This window comes from Microcaecilia unicolor, chromosome 2 (genome assembly GCF_901765095.1).
Source record: "Microcaecilia unicolor chromosome 2, aMicUni1.1, whole genome shotgun sequence".
Taxonomy (NCBI): Eukaryota; Metazoa; Chordata; class Amphibia; order Gymnophiona; family Siphonopidae; genus Microcaecilia; species Microcaecilia unicolor.
In genome coordinates this window covers 296,516,886-296,544,265 of record NC_044032.1, presented here as the reverse complement: position 1 = coordinate 296,544,265, position 27,380 = coordinate 296,516,886, and the positions used below count along the sequence as shown (strand labels likewise).

The window sequence follows — 27,380 nt, the reverse complement described above, 5'->3', positions numbered from 1 at the left end:
TCACTGGCAAACTTCAGACGGGCCGTCACATGTGCCTTCCGGAGCAGGGGGACCTTGCGGGCACTGCAGGATTGCAATCCGTTATGTCGTAATGTGTTACCAATGGTTTTCGTGGTGACAGTGGTCCCAGCTGCCTTGAGATCATTGACAAGTTCCCCCCTTGTAGTTGTAGGCTGATTTCTAACCTTCCTCATGATCAAGGATACCCCACGAGGTGAGATTTTGCGTGGAGCCCCAGATCTTTGTCGATTGACAGTCATTTTGTACTTCTTCCATTTTCTTACTATGGCACCAACAGTTGTCTCCTTCTCGCCCAGCGTCTTACTGATGGTTTTGTAGCCCATTCCAGCCTTGTGCAGGTGTATGATCTTGTCCCTGACATCCTTAGACAGCTCCTTGCTCTTGGCCATTTTGTAGAGGTTAGAGTCTGACTGATTCACTGAGTCTGTGGACAGGTGTCTTTCATACAGGTGACCATTGCCGACAGCTGTCTGTCATGCAGGTAACGAGTTGATTTGGAGCATCTACCTGGTCTGTAGGGGCCAGATCTCTTACTGGTTGGTGGGGGATCAAATACTTATTTCCCTCTGCAGAATGCAAATAAATTCATATACTTTCCACAATGTGATTTTCCGGATTTAATTTGTGATGTGCTATCTCTCACTGTTACCAATAACCTACCCTTCAATTATGGGCTGCTCATGTCTTTGTCAGTGGGCAAACTTACAAAATCAGCAAGGGATCAAATACTTATTTCCACCACTGTATCTGTCTCAGCCAAGTTAGAGCTATACAAATCATACTTCCTTGATCTCTGTAGAATTTTATCAAGTTCCTTCTAATCAGATGCGTACGGAGGGTACACACACAGAAGACAATAAAGGAAGGCGGCTTTCTGGTTCTCTCCTGGAGCATTGGTTTAGGACCCTCCTACTTAATGAAGTCCCAAATAGATCTATCCCAGACATTCCCCACTCAAAAAAACATCTTGTCCACTACTTCCTTGTCCACAGACCATTGGGGGATGGTCTCAAATTCAATTAAGTTTGTCAGCCAGGAAGCTATCTTATGTCACGTCATATGTGGCTATTAAAACTGTCCTTTGAGAGATATCCCAGTTCAATATCAGTGATCCTAGTCCTCCCTGTGTGTTCCAATAGAAAATAACTGTTTGTCTGAATGCAAACAACCATATTTGACCACCTAAATCTCTCAAAGACTTAAGTCATCACTACTATAGCCTAGAATTCTCAGAAATGATAGTTTTCTTCCTGAACAGAAAAAGGGCATCAAGTGTGAATCCTGGGTGTTAACTTCATAGTCCAGACCAAAGGCTCGATAAGGACTCAAAGTTGCAGTAGGTGGTCTAAAATTGAGAATGCTGAGAATGTGATGGCAACTCAAGCCGGGTCCTTTTACTTTGCATGCTTCAGTTCCATTACTTAATGAAACACCTGGAATACAGGGGGTGTGCGCTTAAGGCTTCTGTGAGGAGGAAGGTTTCCTTGGAAGATCTGTGCAAAGCCTTGAGAAAAATTGAAGCTTTTCTTAAATCTGTTTCTCTTCTTTGATATTTCACGGCAGAGTGCGGGAGACCATAAAAACAGGTTAAAGAAAATGGAACAATGATTGAAGAATACGGAAACCGTGTAGTTACAGTACAGAAATCTGGAGAAGCCTTCATTTTAAGATAGCCTTGGAATTCATTTTAAGTTAGAGGCACTGGAAAAATTACTCTTGGGGGAGATATCTATTCCACTTGGGAAGGTCAGTAGTGGTATACAAGTGGAGCTGTAATTACTGCTGAGGCAGACACTAATCCTTCTAAACAGGGATATGAAACTGCAGTCTTGAAGGTCATCAAACAAGTCAGGTTTTCCGGATATCCCTAAGGAATATGCATACAACATGCAACTGGTTCATGATTACCTCGATTTCAACACCCCTCAGCACCTTTGGATTCACACCTTAAACTCGTTATCTTCCCGCTATTACACCCCCCTCCTAAAGGGGGCAGAAGCAGCTCATTCCCATTCCAAATCAGTCACAAAATATCCAAGAATTTCCTCTGCACAGGTTGGCAATTGTGGCAGTAGGCATGGGATGTCAGAGCTCAACAAAAATTTGAGCTTACTTAGTGAGGCCACTCTCATGCTCCCACTCACAGCATGAGGCAAGACAGGGACCACATGAGCATCACATTAGCCCCCGAAACACCAATTTTGTTAAGGTAGGAGTTTGTTTCCCTTTCCTCTTACCTATCTTGCAGGAAACAACAAAAAGAAAAATTTTTCAGTGCAGGAGTGTGAAATAAACACATCTTATCATGGCACCATCCTGACTCCCACCCTGAGCAAGAAGAACAGTTTTGAAGTAACAGCAGTATTTCACACAGAACCTGTGCAGAATCCAAGAAGAGAGAAATATAGGAATAATGGGGAAGATTAAAAAGGAATGTATTTTCAAAGGCTTGGAGAAAAGAATATGAGGAATCGAAGAAACTGATGATTGATCTGTTTCAATAACCGAAGTGAAGCGAGCACAAATGTGTGTTTGACAGACATCAAATACAAAAGAACAATTTTTCAAATAATGTAAAGCTGTTGATTAAAAAAAGAGGAAGATTGGAAATGTGAATGGAGAAGAAAGAGGGGAACCAAACACATATTTCAAGAATAAATATCAGTTGTATAAAACAATTTTTGTACTGTACCTCCACTATCCTATCTCCGGTCTTTAAAGTTCCATTTTTTCCAGCAGGACTATCTTCCAAAATATGTTTGATGAAGATTCCTCTCATAACTTCACCATTGCTTAATCGGCTTCCCATTCCTCTCCCACCAACAATGCTGATCCCAAGTGTTTTACTAGCTTCTCTCCAAAGCTCAATTCTACAAATAGATTATTACAAACAATGACAAGAATCAACTGGAAAGATGTTATAAGTGATATACTGTGACATATCACAAAATACAGGGCAGTAAGGTCAATGAAATGGTAGATGATAAATCCTGCATTACTGCATGCCACAATATATTCTGACGTAATTTCAATTGCAATTATTTGCACTGTGTTGTTTTTTTAAACTTCATTGAGAGCAGTGCACAAGGATAGACACTCTAGTTCAGACCAATGGTCTATCTACCCGGTACTCTGCTTCCAACAATGGCCATTCCATTATACCAATCCCAGGCCAAGCAGTGGCTCCCCCCCCCCCCCCCCCATCTCAATAACAGACTATTAAATTTTCTTCCAGGAACTTGTCTTTTTACACCTAGATACGTTAACTGTGGTTACCACATCATCCATGAGCAAGTTCCAAAGCTTAACTATTCTATGAGTAAAGAAATATTTCCTCCTATTAAAAATATTTCCATGTAATTTCATTGAGTGTCCCCTGGTCTTTGAAAATTGATTCACTTTTACCTGTCCTTCTCCACTTAGGATTTTATAGACCTCAATCATATCCCCCCTCAGCCATCTCTTTTCTAAGCTAAAGAGCCCTAATCTCTAGCCTTTCCTCATATGGGAGAAGTTAAATCCCCTTTATCATTTTGGTCACTCTTCTTTGAACTTTTTCTACTTGCACTATATCTTATTTGAAATATGGCAACCAGAATTGAATGCAATACTCAAGGTTAGGTTGACCTATGGAGCGATACAGAGGCATATTATTATTCTTGGTCTTATTTTGCATCCCTTTCCTAATAATTCCTAGCATCCCATTTGCTTTTTTTTTTGTTGCTATCGCACACTGGGAAGATTTCAGCATATTTTCTAAAATGACACCTAGATCTTTTACTTGAGTGCTGACTCTTAAGGTGGACCCAAGCATCAGGTAACTATGATTCAAATTATTCTTTTCAATATGCATCAATTTGCATTTGTCCACATTAAATTTTATCTGCTATTTGAATGCCCAGTCTTCCAGTCTCCTAAGGTCTTCCTGTAATTTTTCACAATCCTCATGTGTTTTCAAAACTTTGAATAGTTTTGTGTCATCTACAAATTTAATCACCTCATTCGTCATTTTGATTTCCATATTATTTAAAAATATGTTAAGTAGCACCGGTCCAAGTGCGGAACTCAATTAGTCACCCTCCTCCATTGAGAAAAATGGCAATTTAACCCTACCCTCTGTTTTCTGTCCAATAACCAATTCCAAATCCAGAGAAGGACATTGCATCCTATCCCATGATGTTTTAATTTTCTCAGGAGTCTCCTGAGGAACTTTGTCAAAAGCATTCTGAAAATCTAGATAAACTACATCAACTGGCTGATCTTTGTCCATATGTTTATTCATGCCTTCCAAGAAATGAAGCAAACTGGTGAGAAAAGACTTCCCTTGGCTGAATCCATGCTGACTCTGTCCTACTAAACCATGTTTTTCTATGTGTTCTGTAACTTTATTCTTTATAATAGTTGCCACTATTTTGCCTGGCACTGAAGTCAGACTTACTGGTCTGTAATTTCCTGGATCACCCCTGGAACCCTTTTTAAAAATCAATGTTACATTGGCCACTTTCCAATCTTCAGGTACTACAGGTGATTTTAACAAAACGTTATAAATTACTAACAGCAGATCTGCAATTTCATCTTTGAGTTCTTTCAGTACCCTGGGGTGTATAGCATCTGCTCCAGGTGATTTATCACTCTTTAACTTGAAGACTTAAAGTTTCACAGAGATTTCCTTCAGTTCCTCCGCACTGTCACCCTTGAAAACCATTTCCGGTACAGGTAGATCTCTTACATCTTCCATAAAACTGAAGCAAAAATTAATTAATTCAATCTCTCCACTATGGCCTTGTCCTCCCTGAGTGCCCACGGTCCCACAGATTTCCTCACAGGCTTTTTGCTTCTGATGTATCTGAAAAAATTTTTACTATCCATTTTTTGTCTCTGTGGCAAGTTTTTCTTCATATTTTCTTTTAGCTTTCTTTATCAATGCTTTGCATCTAGCTTGATATGTTGCTTCTTTTCTTCTTCATTCAGATTCCTTTTTCCATTCTTTGAAGGATGCTCTTTTGGCTCTAACAGCCTCTTTCACTTCATCTTTTAACTATGTTGTGTGCTTCTAAAATAACTGTTACAAGAGCACAAATTCTCTTGCACAAATTTACATCTGCTCTGGAAGCATAAATATGTGCATTTTCTATGATGCACACATGTACTTTGTAAAATACATTCATATATATCACAACTGCACCTCAGTTTCACCCAAAACTATGCCATCAGGAATGCCTATGCACAGATTACATAAAAATAGGTGAATCTTGTGGTACCACCCTACTTTGTTTTGCATGTAGACTTATATGCAATTTGGAAAACCCACTTTACATCTGTACAACACGCACTATAAAAATTACCTCTAGTTGTGTGGTACTCACCGCCTGGGTTGATTCCAGTTACTAAAAGCTGCATTCTGAAGTTCACTTTCCTCTCCCTCTCCTTCTTCACGTTCAGGCAATTCTGGGATTTCTCTGTTAATAAGCAATAAGAAATGCTTATATTGCTTGTACCATCATCTGAGTTGAAATCCCTCTGTCATTAATCTAGATCAGTTGCTTTTATCAAAGTATTAGTCCAAATCTGTGTCAAGCAGTTTCTGAATATGACCCATTCAGTTGTGGGTTTAAGAAGTTTAGCAGTTATGACTGAAAGATGTAAACTGACTTGCTATACAATGAGAATTATTGGTGAGAACATCACATCTTCAAGGAAAAGAACTATAAAAATAAATACACAAGCATGCATGCTGTTACTATGAGGTTTCAGGGGTTTTTTTGTTTTGTTTTTCTTTTTTTGTAAAATTTAGCACACATATAATCAGCACCACGCAATTCTCTGCCGCAGTATCTCAGGACTGAAACTAATATTTAAAACTTCAAAAGAAGGGTAGTATGGGTCCTCAAGAGCTCAAGGAATATGGAGAAATAGGACGAAAGCTCCCCAGAACACACCACTAATTTTTTTAATTAATATTAAGCCCTTTGGTGCCACTTTTGGTCTTATGTGTGATACTATGAGTAATGGAAAGCTTGGTAAAAATCGAGGTAGCTTAGGAAGAAGTGACGTCACAGCACCGAATGTCTGCCTAACTCCTTAGCTCCAGTCCTTTCACACTATTATTAGCTTAATCCTACTCCATCCTGGGAAGTTTTTCTGAATTACCTTCTTGAAAGTGTCCTGGGGAATTGGCATCACCATGAGCAAAGCCTCTTTATCCACAAAGAAAGATAAGGAATGCTCTTTAAGCCGTGCTGCCGGTAAGGGCCCTATGCACAATGCTTCCCCAGTTCCTCTTTCTCTATCTAATGAGCTTTGCCAGTGTTTGTCCAAGATCCAGTCCAAAATTAAATCTTAAAAATATGAGATACTGGAACGCATGATGAAGCTGAGTTCTGACCTACGTGAGTTGGTAGGTCGAACAGAAGACACGGAGCTTACTGGAAGAGCATGCGGACTCAATTGCATCCCATGCCTCTCATACTTAGCAGCTGGAGAAGCAGTAGTTTGAGATGAACGATCTGGAAAATTGGGAGCGTTGTAAGAATTTAAGTTTTCGTGGCATTCCCAAAGGAGATCAGACGGAAGACATTCCAGCCACTATTCGCACCCTGTGCTCTCAGCTGTTGGGACCGGATGACTCCTCTACACCTCTTATAGACCTTCCAATTAGAAACAGATCTATATCATCATGAACGTATCTCAATTTACACCTTCCCAACTGCAAAGGTTATCAAATACAAAATCTACTATGCATCCAGCTTCTCCTTTCTGGCTAGTCAACTTTGGAATGCACTACCTCCTAGACCCATCTGAGTAATTAACAACTATTTACCATTAAGGAAAATGTTAAAGTCCCATTTCTTCAAGCAAGTTTACCCTAACCAGCCAACTTAATTCTACCAGCCCACCTACACTACCCCTGATCTGAAGATGACACTAAATCTGGCACCAATCACACCTCTGACCTAATTTCCAAATCCCCTTATACTCAATCCACTCTTCTATTCTCTACCTTTTATACCATTCCCCCCAATCTCCTTCCCTTTACCTATCCTTTCCTTGTCTACCTCCCCTACTCCAATTCATTATTCTTGGGCACTGTTGCCATTATATTTACCACAGTTTATAATATTCTTCTTACATGTACTTTGTAATGCTTTTCTTTACTATGTAAGCCACATTGAACCTGCTGTACGTGGGAAAGCGCGGGGTACAAATGTAATAAATAAAATTAAATTAAATTAAAAAAAAAATAATAATAATAATAAAAAAAAATATATATATATACAATGCAATCCACTTAAGAGCAAGGGTCTGGGACCCAAAAAGTACATGCAGTTAACCGGAGCGTGCACTTAACCATTGCGACCCAAAAAAGAAGTGTGACATCTGATATAGTGAATGATACATACCTGTAGCAGGTGTTCTCCGAGGACAGCAGGCTGATTGTTCTCACGACTGGGTGACGTCCGCGGCAGCCCCCACCAACCGGAAGAAGCTTCGCGGGCGGTCCGCACGCAGGGCACACCCACCGCGCATGCGCGGCCATCTTCCCGCCCGTGCGTGACCGTTCCCGCTCAGTTGAATGACAAGCAAAAATGATCAACGCAATATCTGGGGTCTTCCTCTTCCCCCCATGAGGCCTCTTCCTCGGTATCGGACATAAGCTCATGTAGCTGAGTCCTTAACCGGGCCCGGCTCGACGTCGAGGCACCGAGGCCTCGGTGTCGTCGAGCGGTGGACTCCCACGCTGGCGGGGACGAAGCTCCCTCCATCAACGGGGACTCCACCTGCGTGGCGGTCGAGACCGGTGCCGCAAGCGGCGGCGGTGTCGGCGGCCTCGGCACCGGGCTAGAGCTCGCCGACGCCACAGTCAACGGCGCCGAGGGCGCAAGCACCCCCGGCGCCGGCACAGCCTGGCGCATCAGCCCTTCCAGGATCCCCGGAAAAATGGCTCGGAGGCACTCGTCCAGGCCCGCTGCCGGGAAAGACGGTGGGGCCGGTAGAGGTGTCGGTGCCGGAAGCTGCTCGGGTCCAGGAGACTGCACCAAAGTGCTGGGACCCTGACGCGTCGGTACCTCCACTACCGAAGGGGATCTCTCCTCTCGACGCGGACGCTTCGGCGTCGACTCCTCACTGGTACCGAGAGCCGGATGCATCGAAGGCGACCGATGACGGTGCTTCTTAGATTTCTTGCGGTGCCCGTCATCGGTGCCAGGTGGAATGGAGGAGGAGGAGGTCGATCCCCCTCGGTCTCGAGGAACCGGGTCAGACAGGGTTCGGTCCCGAGGGCCATGGGCCGAGGGAGTGACCGGGGCCGATTGCCCACGCGGCCTCTCACCCCTACCCTCACCGGAGGACCGGCGGGCCGACGGGACCTGTGCTCCTGAGGTCGATGCCATCAGTGCCGATTTCGCGGGCATCGATACCGGTACCGAAGAACCGGCCGTCGATACCGATGCCGTAGAGGTCGACGTCGAGGGGCCGGCGCAAGTTCCGAAAAGACGGTCCCGCAGAACTTGCCTCGCAACCTGACTCCGTTTCCGGAGACCAAGACACAAAGAGCACGACTTGATATTGTGCTCCGGCCCGAGGCACTGGAGGCACCAAGCGTGGGTGTCGGTCTGCGAGATAGGCCGGCCGCACCGACCACACTTCTTAAATCCACTCGGGACCTTCGAGGACATCGACGGAAAAATCGCGTCAGCGAAATTAAAGTCGTCGATGGTGGCGGTAAATCACACCTCGAAAAATAAATCGGCCGTGCGGCCACAACGCGACGCCCCTGCTAGAAAACGAGGGAAACAAGCGCGTTCACACTTTTTCTTTTTTTTTAAGAAAAGAAAGGCCGGAACGCGCCTAGAAACAAACAAAACTAAAGAAATTCGCGAAAACGCGACGGTTTTTAGGGCTGAACAAGAGAGAGCGGCGACGCACGACTCTCTCCAGCGCGGAAAAAACAAGACTGAGCGGGAACGGTCACGCACGGGCGGGAAGACGGCCGCGCATGCGCGGTGGGCGTGCCCTGCGTGCGGACCACCTGCGAAGCTTCTTCCGGTTGGTGGGGGCTGCCGCGGACGTCACCCAGTCGTGAGAACAAGCAGCCTGCTTGTCCTCGGAGAAACATATGTACAGTACTGTTTATTATACATACAGTATACAGTCTCCGTTAACTGACGTTAGGCTTACTTGAAGTAATCAGTCATAGTCCTCTGTACACTCTTGTGTCTGTGAGTTCCATAGACTACGTCTGCCAGATGGTAAAAACTGTCATAGCACTGACATCCAGTGGTCTCCAGATAGGTCCGCATGGTGTTGAGACTCTCCAGCGCTCTTGCAAAAATGACAGGAGGTTGTTGAATTTTGTCAGCATATGCCTCGCTGCTCATTTCATCATCAGCCGTTGCCTGCGTGTAGGCGCATATCTGGACATCAGTGCTGTCGTCAGATGTTTGTAGATCGTAATCAACAGATACGTAGTGATGAAACTCCTCTTCAATAACACCGATTGGGATGTCAATTGCCTGTTCATCTGACGCGTTTGCAACAGCTGCATCTGTTTCGTCCCTCTCCACATCCCTGACAAAGCTTGCCCGCTTGTAGCAGTTCACAATGGTTGCCTGTGTAACATGATTCCAGGCTTCTTTCTGCATATGTAGGGAATCCAACAGTGATAGATTACGAGCCAGTTCAACAGCATGTTTATCCTTGCCATTATGGTCATCCATAACGCTCATCAGACGACGTAGCACAAGAGCCCGATAATGTTGTTTGAAATTGGCTATTATGCCCTGAGCCATAGGTTGGATCAGAGAGGTAGTGTTTGGTGGCAGGAAGACCACCTTCACGTTAGACAGCCTGACTTCATCACTGTGTGCAGCTCAATTATCACAAACCATCACAATCTGATGCTTTTCTGTCCGCATTCTAGTGTCTAACTTCTTTAGCCATTGCTTCCAAATTTCCCCAGTCATCCATGAATTTGCGTTAGCATCGTATGACACAGGAAGTCGCTTAACATTCTTGAAGCAACGGGGCTGTTTGTTCTTTCCAATGATGAGTGGTTCCAACTTCTCACTCCCATCCATATTGCAGCAAAGGAGGATCGTCAGTCGGTCCTTTGACGTTTTACTTCCTGTAGTTTCGGCTTGTTTGAATGCAAGTGTTCCACCAGGAATCGCTCGCTAGTAGAGTCCGTTTTCGTCAGCATTGAAAATGTCACGAGGTGCAAACTCATTCAAGATGGTAGGAAGAACTGAAACAACCCAATTTTCAGCACCAAAGTCATCAGCATCTTGTTTTTCACCATGCTGTTTCTTGAATTTCATGTTGTTCCTCTCCTTCCATCTTTCCAACCATCCAACAGCGGCTTTGAATTCAGTTAGTCCAAGACTTTCAGCTAGCTGATTAGCTTTCTCCATAAGCAGTGGACCACTGACAGGAAACTGCTCCTGACTTGAGAAAACCACCAAAGAAGAGCATCTTCTATCTCCTAAACTTTTTCTGCCCATTTTCGTTTCCGGTGTGGATTTGTATTGTTTTGCCAGTCTTCCAGAAGCTGGTCTTTCTGCTTCAAGACACGTGAAATTTGACTGGGATTGACACCATATTCTTTGGCATTAGATGCTTGACTTTGTTTGCTTTCTAATTTTTAAAGAACTTTTATTTGTTCAGCCAGTGTTAAAAATCTTACAGTTGCGCAATGACGATGACTCCAATGTACACTCTAACAACATTCTTTCGCTTATTCTGCCTATGGTAGTTAACCAACTAGATTTCAAATTTACCGCCCCTTTGTCACGTGCCAATCGGCTTCCATATTCCATGTGCACGCTTATGCGGAGTATTTCCTGCAGAAGAGTGGTATTAAACCATGCATATAAGGGAATCTTGCACTTATCAGTGGTGCGCTAAACCAAAGTTTGTCCCCATAGAAATTGATGGCACCAAAAACTGGACTGAAGTACAGCATGCAGTTAAACAGAGCATGTGCTTATTCAACGTGCACTTAAATGGAGTGTACTGTATGTGTGTGTGTGTGTGTGTGTATATATATATATATATATATATATATATATATATATATATATATCTCTCTCTCGAGGTAGCTTTTGCATTGAGCTTTAGTGTCAAATCAATAAATCTGGACCCACAGATGCCAAGTAAACCCATTAAAGAAAAGAAAGAGAGTGGAGACATGGCAGCAATATCTGAACAACTGCAACTTATTACAAAGCTACTTACTGATAACAGTGCCGATATCAAGGATATTAAAATAGAGATAAATCAGCTGCATACATGGGTCTCTGCTTTTGAGGCCAGAATTTGCACAGTGGAGCACTGGATTGGTGATCTTGATTACTCTGCTAGTGCATGGCATAAAGTTTCCAACATGGCAATGGAGTTACAAGCAGCCATAAAGGGCGCAGAAAATCAAAATTAGCGCAACAATGTAAGAATCCTTGATCTTTCAGAAGGTTGTAAGGTTGAGGATCTATTCTGGTTTATGGAAGAACGTCTACCAAAACTTTTAAAATTGCAATTGAAGCATCCGCTTGAGACTGAAAGGGCACATGAAGACCCAACATGCCTGAATGCAATTCAAACTCCCGTACCCGTTTGTCCTCAAAATGATCCATTTTCCTCAGGTATTAAAGATCTTTCATGCTGCTAAAGCTGCTCAGCCTTTGTAATGGAGCAGCAATCTCTATATTAGTGAATTTAACCAAAGCAACAGTTGATACATGCAAATGCTTTTTGGCATTAAGGCCTTGGAGACAAAATATGTGCTCCTTGCTCCAATGTACATGAAAGCTATGCACAGAAATGTTACCAAAACATATGTTGATCCCAAACAGCTGGATCAATAATTTTTGGACCAGAAATCAATAGGTATAGATTTTGTCTGACTGGCACCAATATTAGTACATAATATATTATTATTTTTTATTATTTGTAGCATTTATACCCCGCTTTTTCCCACTCGATAGCAGGCTCAGTGCGGCTTACAATAAATGGGAACAAAGTGTAACAGAGATGACATGGGCTCAGTGCGGCTTACAATAAATGGGAATAAGGTGTAGCAGAGATAATATAAGCTATGGATACATCATTTTACAGAGATACAAATTGTATAGAGAATAAGACGAAGGAATATGGGGGCAGGATAAGGTATGGTTAATGCTAGTGGTTTGGTTTAGTTGATGCGACCTCCTGCTCTATTGTCTATATGGGCTATTATGTTATTGTTTTATTATATGATGGTGTTGGATTTGGGCTGATTCTGTTCTCTGCTTACTTACATCTCAGACCTCAACCCCTGGTTTTCCCCAGTGGGGGTTTTCTGTATTGCATGTTGTTTGAGTTTTGTATGTTTGGTGTGATTGGTTGCATGTTTGTTAGAGAGAAATCAGTAGGTACAAACTAACTAAGATTTTTCGTACAATAATTTTGGATTTTAAATCCTCACTGCTCAGATTTTTGTATCCTCTGCTATAAATGGGGCTTATATGAATGTTCCATCTTCAGTCTCTGTTGTGAATTCTATTGCTTATGTCAGTTCTTCTACATGGTCCTCTTTTTTGTTGGTCACTTCAGTATCTTTAAGGAAAACACTTTCTTCTACGTCATCTACATTTACGTCAGCAGATAATTATCCATCATCTTTTATCAAAGACAATTTGTCTGAATTGTTGCCATTTTTGCTTACCATTATTAATACTAATTTGTCTGCAGGTGTTTTTCCCTTCAGCTTGAAACATTCTATAATTAGACCCATTTTGAAATGTTCTGATCTGAGCAGTCCCAACTGGATAATTATAGAGCAATTTCAAATCTTCCTTTTCCATCTAAGGTTTTGGAGAAAATTGTTCATTTTCAGTTTACTACTTTTTTTTGGAGAAAACTAGTGCTTTATACCCTAAACAATCTGGCTTTATGTTGAGATATTCGGTCAGACTCCATTGGTGACCCCTCGGAATTAGAAATGTATTACTGAAAGAAGCTGAGCTGCATTAATTTTGCTTGTTAGTGCAGCTTTTTGTTTGTTTTTAAAAATATTTATTCAAGTTTACAATAATTTTAATAAGATAAACATCTTGAATAAAAATGTTCCAATTAACAAAATCAGTATGAACAAGGAAATAAAAAAGAAATAATAATAGTTTCTATTACAAGAAAAAGGACATCCTAGACCTTAAAGTAGGCATCCAAGAACAGAAACACCAGAGTTCATATATGTAACAAAAAAACAAAAACAAAAACAAAAGAAAAGAAAGTACAACCAACACTCCCAGCTTATTCCTTAAACCTTGTATTTAACCTTCATAATAATATTAGGTCACATTAGTTGGTTTAATATTTGCTCTAGAAACCAAAAAAGTAAGCAGTTGAGCTGGTTAAATAAAAAAACAAAAACAAAAGAAAAAAAAAGCTTCACCAAACTTACGGCTTCTCTTACAAAGCTGTGGTAGTGATTCAGTTCCTGCATAGCAAATGTAATGAAGCCCATAGGAATTGAATGGGCTCCGTCACATTTGCCCTGCCAGTAATCACTACTGTGGTATTGTAAAGGAGCCCTTAACCATGCATTTACATGGGAAACAGAGAAAAAATTTGCCTGTACTGGATGGTTTTTTGTTTTAAACAAACATCTGGAAAAATCCACAATTTAGATAAAAAAATTCTCTATTCTGAAAACGAAAATAGTAACATGACAGAATCCTTGTCCTGAACATAAACAAAAGAGACAATTCAAGTTGATCTTTTAGTCCGAGCTACGCTGGGCATTTTCAGACTTGGTTTGATTGTAAACTGATGTTAGCTGTGTCTTAATATCTTCCTGATTACCTGCTTTCTATTCTATCTTACTAAAAGAAAAAAACAAAACAAAAATCTTTTTTCACTTGCAGAGGGTCTGACCTCTGAAAGTTTCTAAACTGTCTTTTGCCTATAACTTAAAATTGTTGTTGCATTCTGATTTCATATTTTTATGCTGGTACTATCTTAAAAGTGCTTTTAATGAACTGTCTTTTGAACTTCTGTGCCAGTGATTTCATATTTTTATGCTGGAATTGTCTTAAAGGTGCTCTCATTAGAACTGTGTTTTGAACCTATGCCAGGTGACTTAATCCAATCAATTTGGTTACACAGAATTTGGTGGCTCTGGTGTCTGTCTTAAAGGTGTGTTTATTAGAATTGCATTTTGAATCTTCAGTGCCAGAGACTTAATTCAATCAATTTGGTTACATAGCACCTGGTGACTCATAGACTTCATACCTCTGGAGGAGGGGCAATTTGTATACAGCTGTGTGGTAAAAGAAAAAAAAACAGAACTTAAGTTTACCTTGTGAGTTGTCATTATTATGCTAATGATTTGAGTCCTGATCTTACAGAATTGAGGGCTAGATGCACTAAACAATCATTAGAGCCCTTCCCTTACCGATTCCCTTAGCGAATCGGTAAGGAACGGGCATGCATCAAAGAATAGGAATGCAAATGAGCTGCTCCTTGTAGCTCACTTGTATTCTCTATTCCATCGCTTAACAGTCGGCCAATCGTGTATGCGCAGAGCAGCAAAAAACCCCGCCTATTTTGGCCGTCTTTCCCCCCTCGCAATAATAAAGAGTCTTTTTTGGCCGTGCTTCACTCAGCTGAGAGACTTGGAAGTCTCTGAGCCAATCACAGCGCGTTTAGCTTGGCTAAACGCGTTGTGATTGGCTCAGGGACTTCCTGGTCTCTCAGCTGAGTGAAGCACGGCCAAAAAAGATGTTTTTATTATTGCAAGGGGGGAAAGACAGCCAAATGGACGCCCATTCAAAAAAAAACCAAAAAAAAAAAAACGCCCATTTCGGCCGTCACTCCCCCTTTGCAATAATAAAAAAAAAGACTTTTTTGGCCGTGCTTCACTCAGCTGAAAGACCTGTAAGTCTGTGAGCCAATCGCAGCACGTTTAGCTGAGCTAAACGCGTTGTGATTGGCTCACAGACTTCCAGGTCTCTGAGCTGAGTTAAGTATGGCCAAAAATGACTTTTTTTTATTATTGTGAGGGGGGAAAGATGGCCAAAATGGGCGGTTTTTTTTGAATGGGTGTCCTCAACTGCACCTCTGGATCGAGCCGCATCGGAGGGGGGTAAGCAGCACGGCGTCTTCGGGGGGCGGGGGGGGAAGACGTTGTTTGTGAGTGAAGGACGCCAATAAAGGATGTCCCTGATGAGCACTTGACTTTTTTTTGCCAATCTTTACTTTTGTAGCTCCAGCGCAGCACCAACGAGAGGAACAGACCTCTCGTTAAATTTTCCAGCGTTAAGGCAATCGGAAAAGTTTAGTGCAACTCATTACAATGGGGTTTCTACACAATTTGCTCATCTGCATTCCATTTTCGTTAGCGGCTACCATCGTCGGAAAAAAGTCTTTAGTGCATGCCAGGGTTTACTACTTGCTCGTTAATGGCTCATTAAGTTCAGTGCATCTGGCCGTGAGTTCAGTTTTGGAGCTGATTGGTAATGTCAGAATGGCATGAAACTTAATCCCACAAAATCTAGGGCAACGTGGATAAGGAGGCATCCTCCTCTTCCAGATATGCAACTGCTGCTTAACAAAGTTCCTGTGTCAGTTCTGGTTTGCATTAAAACACCTGGTGCTAAATTTGATGCATTTTTTACTTTTGACCTAATTAAACCTGCCCTATAATCTATAATGACAGAATAAAAGCAATGATAACTAGAATATATAATAAAAATATTATGTGAAATACAGGAAGGACTTCTCGTTTGGAGATATATATATATATATATATATATTTTTTTTTTACTTTTGAGGCACAAATCACTTCAGTGGTAAGGCTATTTGGCAATTATGTTTGGTTAAGCCTTATTTTTTTCTCAGTGTTTGAAAATCTTAGCTTTTGCGCTTATTTTAAATCAATTTGATTACTATCATTCTCTATATCATGACCTATATTAATCAGCAAACTCAGCTACTTGATTACTTCTAGGTACAGGCAGATTTGATTATATTACACCAGTCTAGAAAGCTCTTCATTGGTTGCCGGTTTCAGTTAGGATTTGTTTTAAGATATTGTTTTAATCTATAAGGTTTACTTTACTGGCATACCCACTTACATTTCAGATTTGTTGGCTCTACTCTGTACATATTTCCCAACTTGATTTCAGTACTGGAATCAGCTTTCTATACCTGCATCAAGACGGCTTTGAAGACATATTTGTTTTTGATAGCCTTTTGGGGATAGTTAATATATTGCTCAATGATGCAATTAATTGTTGGGGGAGGGGGGTTGGAACTTGTTTGTCTGTGATATAAGGGCCATATTAACTGAATCCCTTTGTTTCTCCTTTGTAAGGATATAAGGCAATATAAACAGTTCTTAAGTAAACTAGACAAATATGTGCTGGTACTATCTGGAATATATTAAGATACTGGATTACAGTTTGCTACTGGTCTGCATGAATCTTGCTGACATTAGATATACAGTGGTAGAAATAAGTATTTGATCCCTTGCTGATTTTGTAAGTTTGCCCACTGACAAAGACATGAGCAGCCCATAATTGAAGGGTAGGTTATTGGTAACAGTGAGAGATAGCACATCACAAATTAAATCCGGAAAATCACATTGTGGAAAGTATATGAATTTATTTGCATTCTGCAGAGGGAAATAAGTATTTAATCCCTCTGGCAAACAAGACCTAATACTTGGTGGCAAAACCCTTGTTGGCAAGCACAGCGGTCAGACGTCTTCTGTAGTTGATGATGAGGTTTGCACACATGTCAGGAGGAATTTTGGTCCACTCCTCTTTGCAGATCATCTCTAAATCATTAAGAGTTCTGGGCTGTCGCTTGGCAACTCGCAGCTTCAGCTCCCTCCATAAGTTTTCAATGGGATTAAGGTCTGGTGACTGGCTAGGCCACTCCATGACCCTAATGTGCTTCTTCCTGAGCCACTCCTTTGTTGCCTTGGCTGTATGTTTTGGGTCATTGTCGTGCTGGAAGACCCAGCCACGACCCATTTTTAAGGCCCTGGCGGAGGGAAGGAGGTTGTCACTCAGAATTGTACGGTACATGGCCCCATCCATTCTCCCATTGATGCGGTGAAGTAGTCCTGTGCCCTTAGCAGAGAAACACCCCCAAAACATAACATTTCCACCTCCATGCTTGACAGTGGGGACGGTGTTCTTTGGGTCATAGGCAGCATTTCTCTTCCTCCAAACACGGCGAGTTGAGTTCATGCCAAAGAGCTCAATTTTTGTCTCATCTGACCACAGCACCTTCTCCCAATCACTCTCGGCATCATCCAGGTGTTCACTGGCAAACTTCAGACGGGCCGTCACATGTGCCTTCCGGAGCAGGGGGACCTTGCGGGCACTGCAGGATTGCAATCCGTTATGTCGTAATGTGTTACCAATGGTTTTCGTGGTGACAGTGGTCCCAGCTGCCTTGAGATCATTGACAAGTTCCCCCCTTGTAGTTGTAGGCTGATTTCTAACCTTCCTCATGATCAAGGATACCCCACGAGGTGAGATTTTGCGTGGAGCCCCAGATCTTTGTCGATTGACAGTCATTTTGTACTTCTTCCATTTTCTTACTATGGCACCAACAGTTGTCTCCTTCTCGCCCAGCGTCTTACTGATGGTTTTGTAGCCCATTCCAGCCTTGTGCAGGTGTATGATCTTGTCCCTGACATCCTTAGACAGCTCCTTGCTCTTGGCCATTTTGTAGAGGTTAGAGTCTGACTGATTCACTGAGTCTGTGGACAGGTGTCTTTCATACAGGTGACCATTGCCGACAGCTGTCTGTCATGCAGGTAACGAGTTGATTTGGAGCATCTACCTGGTCTGTAGGGGCCAGATCTCTTACTGGTTGGTGGGGGATCAAATACTTATTTCCCTCTGCAGAATGCAAATAAATTCATATACTTTCCACAATGTGATTTTCCGGATTTAATTTGTGATGTGCTATCTCTCACTGTTACCAATAACCTACCCTTCAATTATGGGCTGCTCATGTCTTTGTCAGTGGGCAAACTTACAAAATCAGCAAGGGATCAAATACTTATTTCCACCACTGTATGGAGAGTTTTAAGTTAGTATCTTTAAATATAAAAGGAATAGCATGGCCTATCAAAAGGAAATAAAATACTACTATATTTAACAAAGTTCTCCCCATCTATTTTTATTTATTTTTTTACAGGAATCATATATCTGCTTATGAATGAAACAAACTGAAAATTGAATGGGTACAAGACCATTTTTATTTGTCATAGCCGGGTAGAAAAAAATGGCTATTTTAGTGTCAATTGTCTTACTGTCCTATTTCACCTAGCAGATGCAGAAGGGAGACTGATTATTGTGATATTACAACTCGTGAAAAAGAAATATGCATCTATTAAAATAGATGCTCTAAATCTGGATCATAATATATTCAAGACCTTGCACACCAATTTACCCTTCTTGGAGCAGACTACCAAATCCCATAAAATATTCCAACAACTGGTAATGGTCTGGGGATTGGTGAATGCTAGGCGCCTTACATATGCAAATATATTGGATTATATATTTTGTTTCATCACCCCATCAGTCATAATCATGCTTGGATTATTAGTTTATTTCTAAGACTTTAGTTAGTGCACTGCATACCAGTACAATCAAACCACAACACAATTCTGATCATGCTTATATTACAATATGTTTAGAATAACTACCTCTCTGTTTAAGCAGAAATCTTGGCGCTTCAAAAAAAACTCTGTTGCAAGATGAAATGTTTTTTGGGGAAAATGGCTAGTTGGAAACAAGAATATTTTCAGAATATGAATGAGGCTATTTCTTAAAAGATTATTTGGGATATATTCTCAGTTGGAATTGAAGATACTTCCAGTGGGCTGAAAGTATCAGGTTGTGAGTATATGCATCCTTTTAAGTCCACAGAGCACAGCCAATCGTTTTTCTGGATCATTGGAAGAATGGTGCCCTGAGAAACCATCCTGAACTTTTCTCGGACTAGAAATTTATTCAGGGTCTTCAGGTCTAGGAAGAGACACATCCCCCCTGTCGTTTTCTGCACAAGGAAATACCTGGAATAGAATCCCTACCCTTCTTCCCCCGGTGGAAAGGGTTCGACCACATGGACCTTTAGAAGGGCAGAGATTTCCTCTGCAAGTACCTGCCTGTGCTGAGAGCTGAATGAATGAGCTCTCGGTGGGCAAATTAGAGGTTTGGAGAGCTAACTGAGGACATATCCGAGATGGACTATTTGAAGAACCCACCTGTCAGAGGTTATAAGACGCCACCTTTGGTGAAAAAATTTTAACCTCCGACTGGCAAGTCGTCCGGGACAGATACTTTTACTGCAGCTATGCTCTGCTGGAGCCAGTCAAAAATTTGTCCCTTGCTTTGACTGGGAAGCAGCAGGGGCCTTAGGTGCACACTGTTGATGGGAACGAGCACGTTGGGGCTGAGTAGGTTGACTAGCCGAAGGAGTGTACCTATGCCTAGAATAGTAGTAGGGACTGCTCAGTGGCTTGTCAAAAACCCTCCTAGATGAGGAGGTTGATGCAGAAGGTGCCCGGCAGGAGAGAGAAAAGATAGTATAAGTGCGTTTCCTAATATGGTCAGCAACCTCTTCAACCTTCTCTTAAAAAAGGCTATCCCCCCTGGCAAGGGGCATCCGCCAACCTCTGAGGAAAAGAATGTTCCAAGTCAGAAACATACAGCCATGAGAGTCTGTGCATTGCTATACTTGAAGCAGAGATCCTCGATGCCACATCAAAAGTGTCGTAAATGCACCTGGCCAAGAACTTTCAACATGCCTTCTGCTGCTTGACCAACTGGTCAAAAGGCTCGGCCTGTTCCGGAGAGACCGTATCCACCAAGTCTGACAGCTGTCTCACCGATTTTCACAAGTAAATGCTCGTGAAGCGATGGTAAAGCGAATGCTACATACCTGTAGAAGGTATTCTCTGAGGACAGCAGGCTGATTGTTCTCACTGATGGGTGACGTCCACGGCAGCCCCTCCAATTGGAAACTTCACTAGCAAAGGCCTTTGCTAGTCCTCGCGTGCCCATACGCACCGCGCATGCACGGCCATCTTCCCGCCCGAACCGGCTCGTGTTCGTCAGTCCCATATGTAGCAAAATAAGACAAGGGAAGACACAACTCCAAAGGGGAGGCGGGCGGGTTTGTGAGAACAATCAGCCTGCTGTCCTCGGAGAATACCTTCTACAGGTATGTAGCATTCGCTTTCTCCGAGGACAAGCAGGCTGCTTGTTCTCACTGATGGGGTATCCCTAGCCCCCAGGCTCACTCAAAACAACAAACATGGTCAACTGGGCCTCGCAACGGCGAGGACGTAACTGAGATTGACCTAACAACTTATCCAACTAACAGGGAGTGTAGCCTGAAACAGAATAAAACATGGGCCTAGGGGGGTGGAGTTGGATTCTAAACCCCGAACAGATTCTGAAGCACTGACTGCCCGAACCGACTGTCGCGTCGGGTATCCTGCTGCAGGCAGTAATGAGATGTGAATGTGTGGACAGATGACCACGTCGCAGCTTTGCAAATCTCTTCAATAGTGGCTGACTTCAAGTGGGCCACTGACGCAGCCATGGCTCTGACATTATGAGCCGTGACATGACCCTCAAGAGCCAGCCCAGCCTGGGCGTACGTGAAGGAAATGCAATCTGCTAGCCAATTGGATATGGTGCGTTTCCCCACAGCCACTCCCCTCCTGTTGGGATCAAAAGAAACAAACAATTGGGCGGACTGTCTGTTGGGCTGTGTCCGCTCCAGATAGAAGGCCAATGCCCTTTTGCAGTCCAATGTGTGCAGCTGACGTTCAGCAGGGCAGGAATGAGGACGGGGAAAAACATGTTGGCAAGACAACTGACTGGTTCAGATGGAACTCCGACACTACCTTCGGCAAGAACTTAGGGTGAGTGCGGAGGACTACTCTATTATGATGAAACTTGGTGTAAGGGGCCTGGGCTACCAGGGCCTGAAGCTCACTGACTCTACGAGCTGAAGTAACTGCCACCAAGAAAATGACCTTCCAGGTCAAGTACTTCAGATGGCAGGAGTTCAGTGGCTCAAAAGGAGGTTTCATCAGCTGGGTGAGAACAACATTGAGATCCCATGACACTGTATGAGGTTTGACGGGGGGGCTTTGACAAAAGCAAACCTCTCATGAAGCGAACAACTAAAGGCTGTCCTGAGATCGGCTTACCTTCCACACGGTAATGGTATGCACTAATTGCGCTAAGGTGAACCCTTACAGAGTTGGTCTTGAGACCAGACTCAGACAAGTGCAGAAGGTAGTCAAGCAGGGTCTGTGTAGGACAAGAGCGAGGATCTAAGGCCTTGCTGTCACACCAGATGGCAAACCTCCTCAATAAAAAGAAGTAACTCCTCTTAGTGGAATCTTTTCTGGAAGCAAGCAAGACACGGGAGACAACCTTTGACAGACCCAAAGAGGCAAAGTCTACACTCTCAACATCCAGGCCGTGAGAGCCAGAGACTGGAGGTTGGGATGCAGAAGCGCCCCTTCGTCCTGTGTGATGAGGGTCGGAAAACACTCCAATCTCCAGGGTTCTTCGGAGGACAACTCCAGAAGAAGAGGGAACCAGATCTGACGCGGCCAAAACGGAGCAATCAGAATCATGGTGCCTCGGTCTTGCTTGAGTTTCAACAAAGTCTTCCACACCAGAGGTATGGGAGGATAAGCATACAGCAGACCTTCCCCTCAATCCAGTAGGAAGGCATCCGATGCCAGTCTGCCGTGGGCCTGAAGTCTGGAACAGAACTGAGGGACCTTGTGGTTGGCTCGAGATGCAAAGAGATCTACCAAGGGGGTGCCCCACACCTGGAAGATCTGGCGCACTACTCTGGAGTTGAGCGACCACTCGTGAGGTTGCATAATCCTGCTCAACCTGTCGGCCAGACTGTTGTTTACGCCTGCCAGGTATGTGGCTTGGAGCACCATGCCGTGACGGCGAGCCCACAGCCACATGCTGACGGCTTCCTGACACAGGGGGCGAGATCCGGTGCCCCCCTGCTTGTTGATGTAATACATGGCAACCTGGTTGTCTGTCTGAATTTGGATAATTTGGTGGGACAGCCGATCTCTGAAAGCCTTCAGAGCGTTCCAGACCGCTCGTAACTCCAGAAGATTGATCTGCAGATCGCGTTCCTGGAGGGACCAGCTTCCTTGGGTGTGAAGCCCATCGACATGAGCCCCCCATCCCAGGAGAGACGCATCCGTAGTCAGCACTTTTGTGGCAGAGGAATTTGGAAAGGACGTCCCAGAGTCAAATTGGACCAAATCGTCCACCAATACAGGGATTTGAGAAAACTCGTGGACAGGTGGATCATGTCTTCTAGATCCCCAGCAGCCTGAAACCACTGGGAAGCTAGGGTCCATTGAGCAGATCTCATGTGAAGGTGGGCCATGGGAGTCACATGAACTGTGGAGGCCATGTGGCCCAGCAATCTCAACATCTGCCGAGCTGTGATCTGCTGGGACGCTCGCATCCGCGAGACGAGGGACAAGTTGTTGGCTCTCGTCTCTGGGAGATAGGCGCGAGCCGTCCGAGAATCCAGCAGAGCTCCTATGAATTCGAGTTTTTGTACTGGGAGAAGATGGGACTGGATAATTTATCACAAACCCCAGTAGCTCCAGGAGGCGAATAGTCATCTGCATGGACTGCAGGGCTCCTGCCTCGGATGTGTTCTTCACCAGCCAATCGTCAAGATATGGGAACACGTGTACCCCCAGTCTGCGGAGTGCCGCTGCTACTACAGCCAAGCACTTCGTGAACACTCTGGGCGCAGAGGCGAGCCCAAAGGGTAGCACACAGTACTGGAAGTGACGTGTGCCCAGCTGGAATCGCAGATACTGTCTGTGAGCTGGCAGTATCGGGATGTGCGTGTAGGCGTCATTCAAGTCCAGAGAGCATAGCCAATCGTTTTCCTGAATCATGGGGAGAAGGGTGCCCAGGGAAAGCATCCTGATCTTTTCTTTGACCAGATATTTGTTCAGGGCCCTTAGGTCTAGGATAGGACGCATCCCCCCTGTTTTCTTTTCCACAAGGAAGTACCTGGAATAGAATCCCAGCCCTTCTTGCCCGGATGGCACGGGCTCGACCGCATTGGCGCTGAGAAGGGCGGAGAGTTCCTCTGCAAGTACCTGCTTGTGTCGGAAGCTGTAAGACTGAGCTCCCGGTGGGCAATTTGGGGGTTTTGAGGCCAAATTGAGGGTGTATCCTTCCCGGACTATTTGGAGAACCCACTGATCGGAGGTTATGAGAGGCCACCTTTGGTGAAAAGCTTTCAACCTCCCTCCGACTGGCAGGTCGCCCGGCACTGACACTTGGATGTCGGCTATGCTCTGCTGGAGTCAGTCAAAAGCTCGCCCCTTGCTTTTGCTGGGGAGCCGAGGGGCCTTGCTGAGTCGCACGCTGCTGACGAGAGCGCGCGCGCTGGGGCTTAGCCTGGGCCGCAGGCTGTCGAGAAGGAGGATTGTACCTACGCTTGCCAGAAGAGTAGGGAACAGTCTTCCTTCCCCCAAAAAATCTTCTACCTGTAGAGGTAGAGGCTGAAGGCTGCCGGCGGGAGAACTTGTTGAAAGCGGTGTCCCGCTGGTGGAGCTGCTCTACCACCTGCTCGACTTTCTCTCCAAAAATATTATCCGCAAGGCGAGTCCGCAATCCGCTGCTGGATTCTATTCTCCAGGTCGGAGGCACGCAGCCATGAGAGTCTGCGCATCACCACACCTTGAGCAGCGGCCCTGGATGCAACATCAAAGGTGTCATACACCCCTCTGGCCAGGAATTTTCTGCACGCCTTCAGCTGCCTGACCACCTCCTGAAATGGCTTGGCTTGCTCAGAGGGGAGCTTGTCCACCAAGCTCGCCAACTGCCGCACATTGTTCCGCATGTGTATGCTCGTGTAGAGCTGGTAGGACTGAATTTTGGCCACGAGCATAGAAGAATGGTAGGTCTTCCTCCCAAAGGAGTCCAAGGTTCTAGAGTCCTTGCCCGGGGGCGCCGAAGCATGCTCCCTAGAACTCTTGGCCTTCTTTAGGGCCAAATCCACAACTCCAGAGTCATGAGGCAACTGAGTGCGCATCAGCTCTGGGTCCCCATGGATCCGGTACTGGGACTCGATCTTCTTGGGAATGTGGGGATTACTTAGAGGCTTGGTCCAGTTCGCCAGCAATGTCTTTTTTAGGACATGATGCATGGGTACTGTGGACGCTTCCTTAGGTGGAGAAGGATAGTCCAGGAGCTCAAACATTTTAGCCCTGGGCTCGTCCTCCACAACCACCGGGAAGGGGATGGCCGTAGACATCTCCCGGACAAAGGCCGCAAAAGACAGACTCTCGGGAGGAGAAAGCTGCCTTTCAGGGGAGGGAGTGGGATCAGAAGGAAGGCCATCAGACTCCTCGTCAGAGAAATATCTGATGTCCTCCTCCTCCTCCCACGAGGCCTCACCATCGGTATCAGACAAGTTCATGAACCTGTGTCTGAAGCCGTGCCCGACTCGACTCCGTGGAAACACGGCCACGGTGGGAGTGCAGAGAGGTAGACTCCCTCGCCAGCACCGGCGAAGCTCCCTCCGCCGACGGCATCGGGGAGTCTTCCTGGGAGGCGGCCGCAGTCGGTACCGCTTGTCGGAGACCTCACCCCGGGCAAGGGGCCAGCCGGCGCCTCACTCGACGGTACCGGAGGCGCAAGCACCCCCGGTACCGGAGGGGAAGGGCGCAACAGCTCTCCCAGGATCTCCGGGAGAACGGCCCGGAGACTCTCGTGCAGAGCGGCTGTGGAGAAAGACATGGAAGCCGATGCAGGCGTCGAGGTCAGAGTCTGTTCCGGGCGTGGAGGCTGTTCCGGGCTGTCCAAGGTGGAGCGCATCGACACCTCCTGAACAGAGGGTGAGCGGTCCTCCCGGTGCCGATGCCTACTGGGTGCCGACTCCCTCGGCGACCCAGAGCTCTCGGTACCGATGCGGGAAGGTGACCGGTGTCGATGCTTCTTTGATTTCTTCAAACGAAGCATGTCACCGGAGCTTCCCGGTACCGACGAGGAGGACGTAGAATCCAACAGTCTTCCTCGGGGCCGAGGCCGAAGAAGGTCGGTCTGGGGGGGGGGGGGGCTGTACCGCAGGAGCCCTCAGGGTAGGAGACCCACCCAAAGGCTCACCGCCACCAGCACGGGAATGGACAGCCCTCACCTGCACTCCAGTCGAAGCACCACCGTCCGACGACATCAGCAACAGCGGAGGTCCCGGTACCACCGACGCCGACGCAGCCTTCCGATGTCTCGGTACCGACGATGCAGAGGGTTGAAATCTCTATATCGTCGATGCAGTCGATACCGAGGTCGAAGACTTCGATGCAGTCGACGTCGATGCACTCGATGCCTCCGGTGCTGTTGTCGACGAAGAGCCCGAGAACAACACGTTCCACTGGGCCAATCTCGCTACCTGAGTCCTCTTCTGTAAAAGAGCACAAAGACTGCAGGCCTGCGGGCGGTGTCCAGCCCCCAGACACTGAAGACACGACGCTTGCCTATCAGTGAGCGAGATTACCCGGGCGCACTGGGTGCACTTCTTGAAGCCGCTGGGAGACTTCGATGACTTGGGTGGAAAAATCACGCCGGCGAAATCAAAATTCGCAATGGTGACTAAGGGCACCAAAAATAAGGAAGAGAGAAAAAACCCGTACCGAGGGCACAAAAAAGGCCTACCCCGAAAGCGAAAGGAAACTTACGTAGAGGAAACAAACTGGACACACGGGAAGGGACAAAGACCAAGGTCTCTGTTTTGTTTTGTTTTTTTTAGCGAAATCGCGAAGACGCGCGAGGGTCAACTTGAGAGGTGCGAAACGGCGGCAAAACACTACCGTCCCGAGTGTGGACAAAAGAAGACTGACGAACATGAGCCGGTTCGGGCGGGAAGACGGCCGCGCATGGGAGCGCGAGGACTAGCAAAGGCCTTTGCTAGTGAAGTTTCCAATTGGAGGGGCTGCCGTGGACGTCACCCATCAGTGAGAACAAGCAGCCTGCTTGTCCTCGGAGAAAACTGTATTCGGGAGATGAGCATTGAAGCCTGGTACTTATTCCTCTCAAAATAATCCAGGGTTCAAGCTTCTCTGCCTGGGGGCACCAAGGCATAGTCCCCTAGAACTCCTGGCTCTTTTGAGAGGGAACTCCACCACCAAGGAATCGCGAGACAACTGAGGCCTTACAAACCCAGGTTCACTGTGGATCTGATACCGGGTGTCTATCTTCTTGGGCACGACAGGGACTGACAGAGGGGACACTCAGTTCCTGATGAGGACTTCCTTGAGTACCTCGTGGAGGGGTACAGTGACAGCCTCCGTAACAGGAAATGTATAGTCCAGATCCTCGAGCATCTTGGCTCTGGGCTCATCCTCTAAAGGAAATAAGTACATAAGTATTGCCATACTGGGACAGACCAAAGGTCCATCAAGCCTAGCATCCTGTTTCCAACAGTGGCCAAACCAGGTCAAAACTACCTGGCAAGATTCAAAAAAGTATAAAATATTTTATGCTGCTTATCCCAGAAATAAGAAGTGGATTTTCCCCAAGTCCATTTAATAATGGTTTATGGACTTTTCCCTTTAGAAAGCCGTCCAAACCTTTTTTAAACCCCGCTAAGCTAACCTCCTTTACCACATTCTCTGGCAACGAATTCCAGAGTTTAATTACACATTGAGTGAATAAAACTTTTCTCTGATTCGTTTTAAATTTACTACTTTGTAGCTTCATCGTATGACCCCTAGTCCTAGTATTTTTGGAAAGAGTAAACAGATGGCATCAGACATTTTCTTGACAAAAGACAAAAATGAAAGGCTCTCCAGTGGAGACCGTCTCCTTTCAGGTGGTGGGGAAGGTTCAGAGGGAATCCCATAAGACTCATCTGAGAAAAAGTATCTGGGATCTTTCTCCAACTTCCAGGAGTGCTCCTCCTCTGTGTCGGACAGTATCTCCCTATGGGACGTCCCGAGCCCAAACCTACCTCGCTGCAGAAGAGCCATGTCCTCAGGACCGGCATCGAGAAGCAGGCTCCCATCTCAACTCCGGTAAGCTTCCTCCACAGATGTCAAGGCAGGATGAAGTTCTTTGAGGTCTCTTATGTTCCTCTTCATCCATTCCAGACAGGTCCAGACAAATGGGTTATACCCATTTACCAGCGGCTGGAGACAAAAAAAATTAGTTCCAAGTAATTTGCCCCTAAGGGTATCATGCAGTCCGGAATGTTCAATATTTTTCTCCGACTCCAAGTGGATGGTAGCTGGATCATGCAGCTCCTTCTTGGTGTTGGTCTAGAAGCTCCTAACC

The 27,380-nt window shown here is 45.1% G+C and overlaps 1 protein-coding gene across 2 annotated transcripts in view; it reads right to left on the bottom strand.

Annotated features, from left to right (window-relative positions):
• MPDZ (multiple PDZ domain crumbs cell polarity complex component) overlaps window positions 1-27,380 on the bottom strand; it is a 571,809-nt gene that overhangs the window by 167,921 nt on the left and 376,508 nt on the right. For both annotated transcript variants that reach the window (XM_030194291.1, XM_030194292.1), the window contains 2 exons: window positions 5,388-5,480; window positions 2,714-2,891 (listed from right to left, as the gene is read on the bottom strand). In XM_030194291.1, coding sequence (XP_030050151.1) covers window positions 2,714-2,891; window positions 5,388-5,480 — 271 coding nt within the window. The remainder of the gene's footprint in view (window positions 1-2,713; window positions 2,892-5,387; window positions 5,481-27,380) is intronic.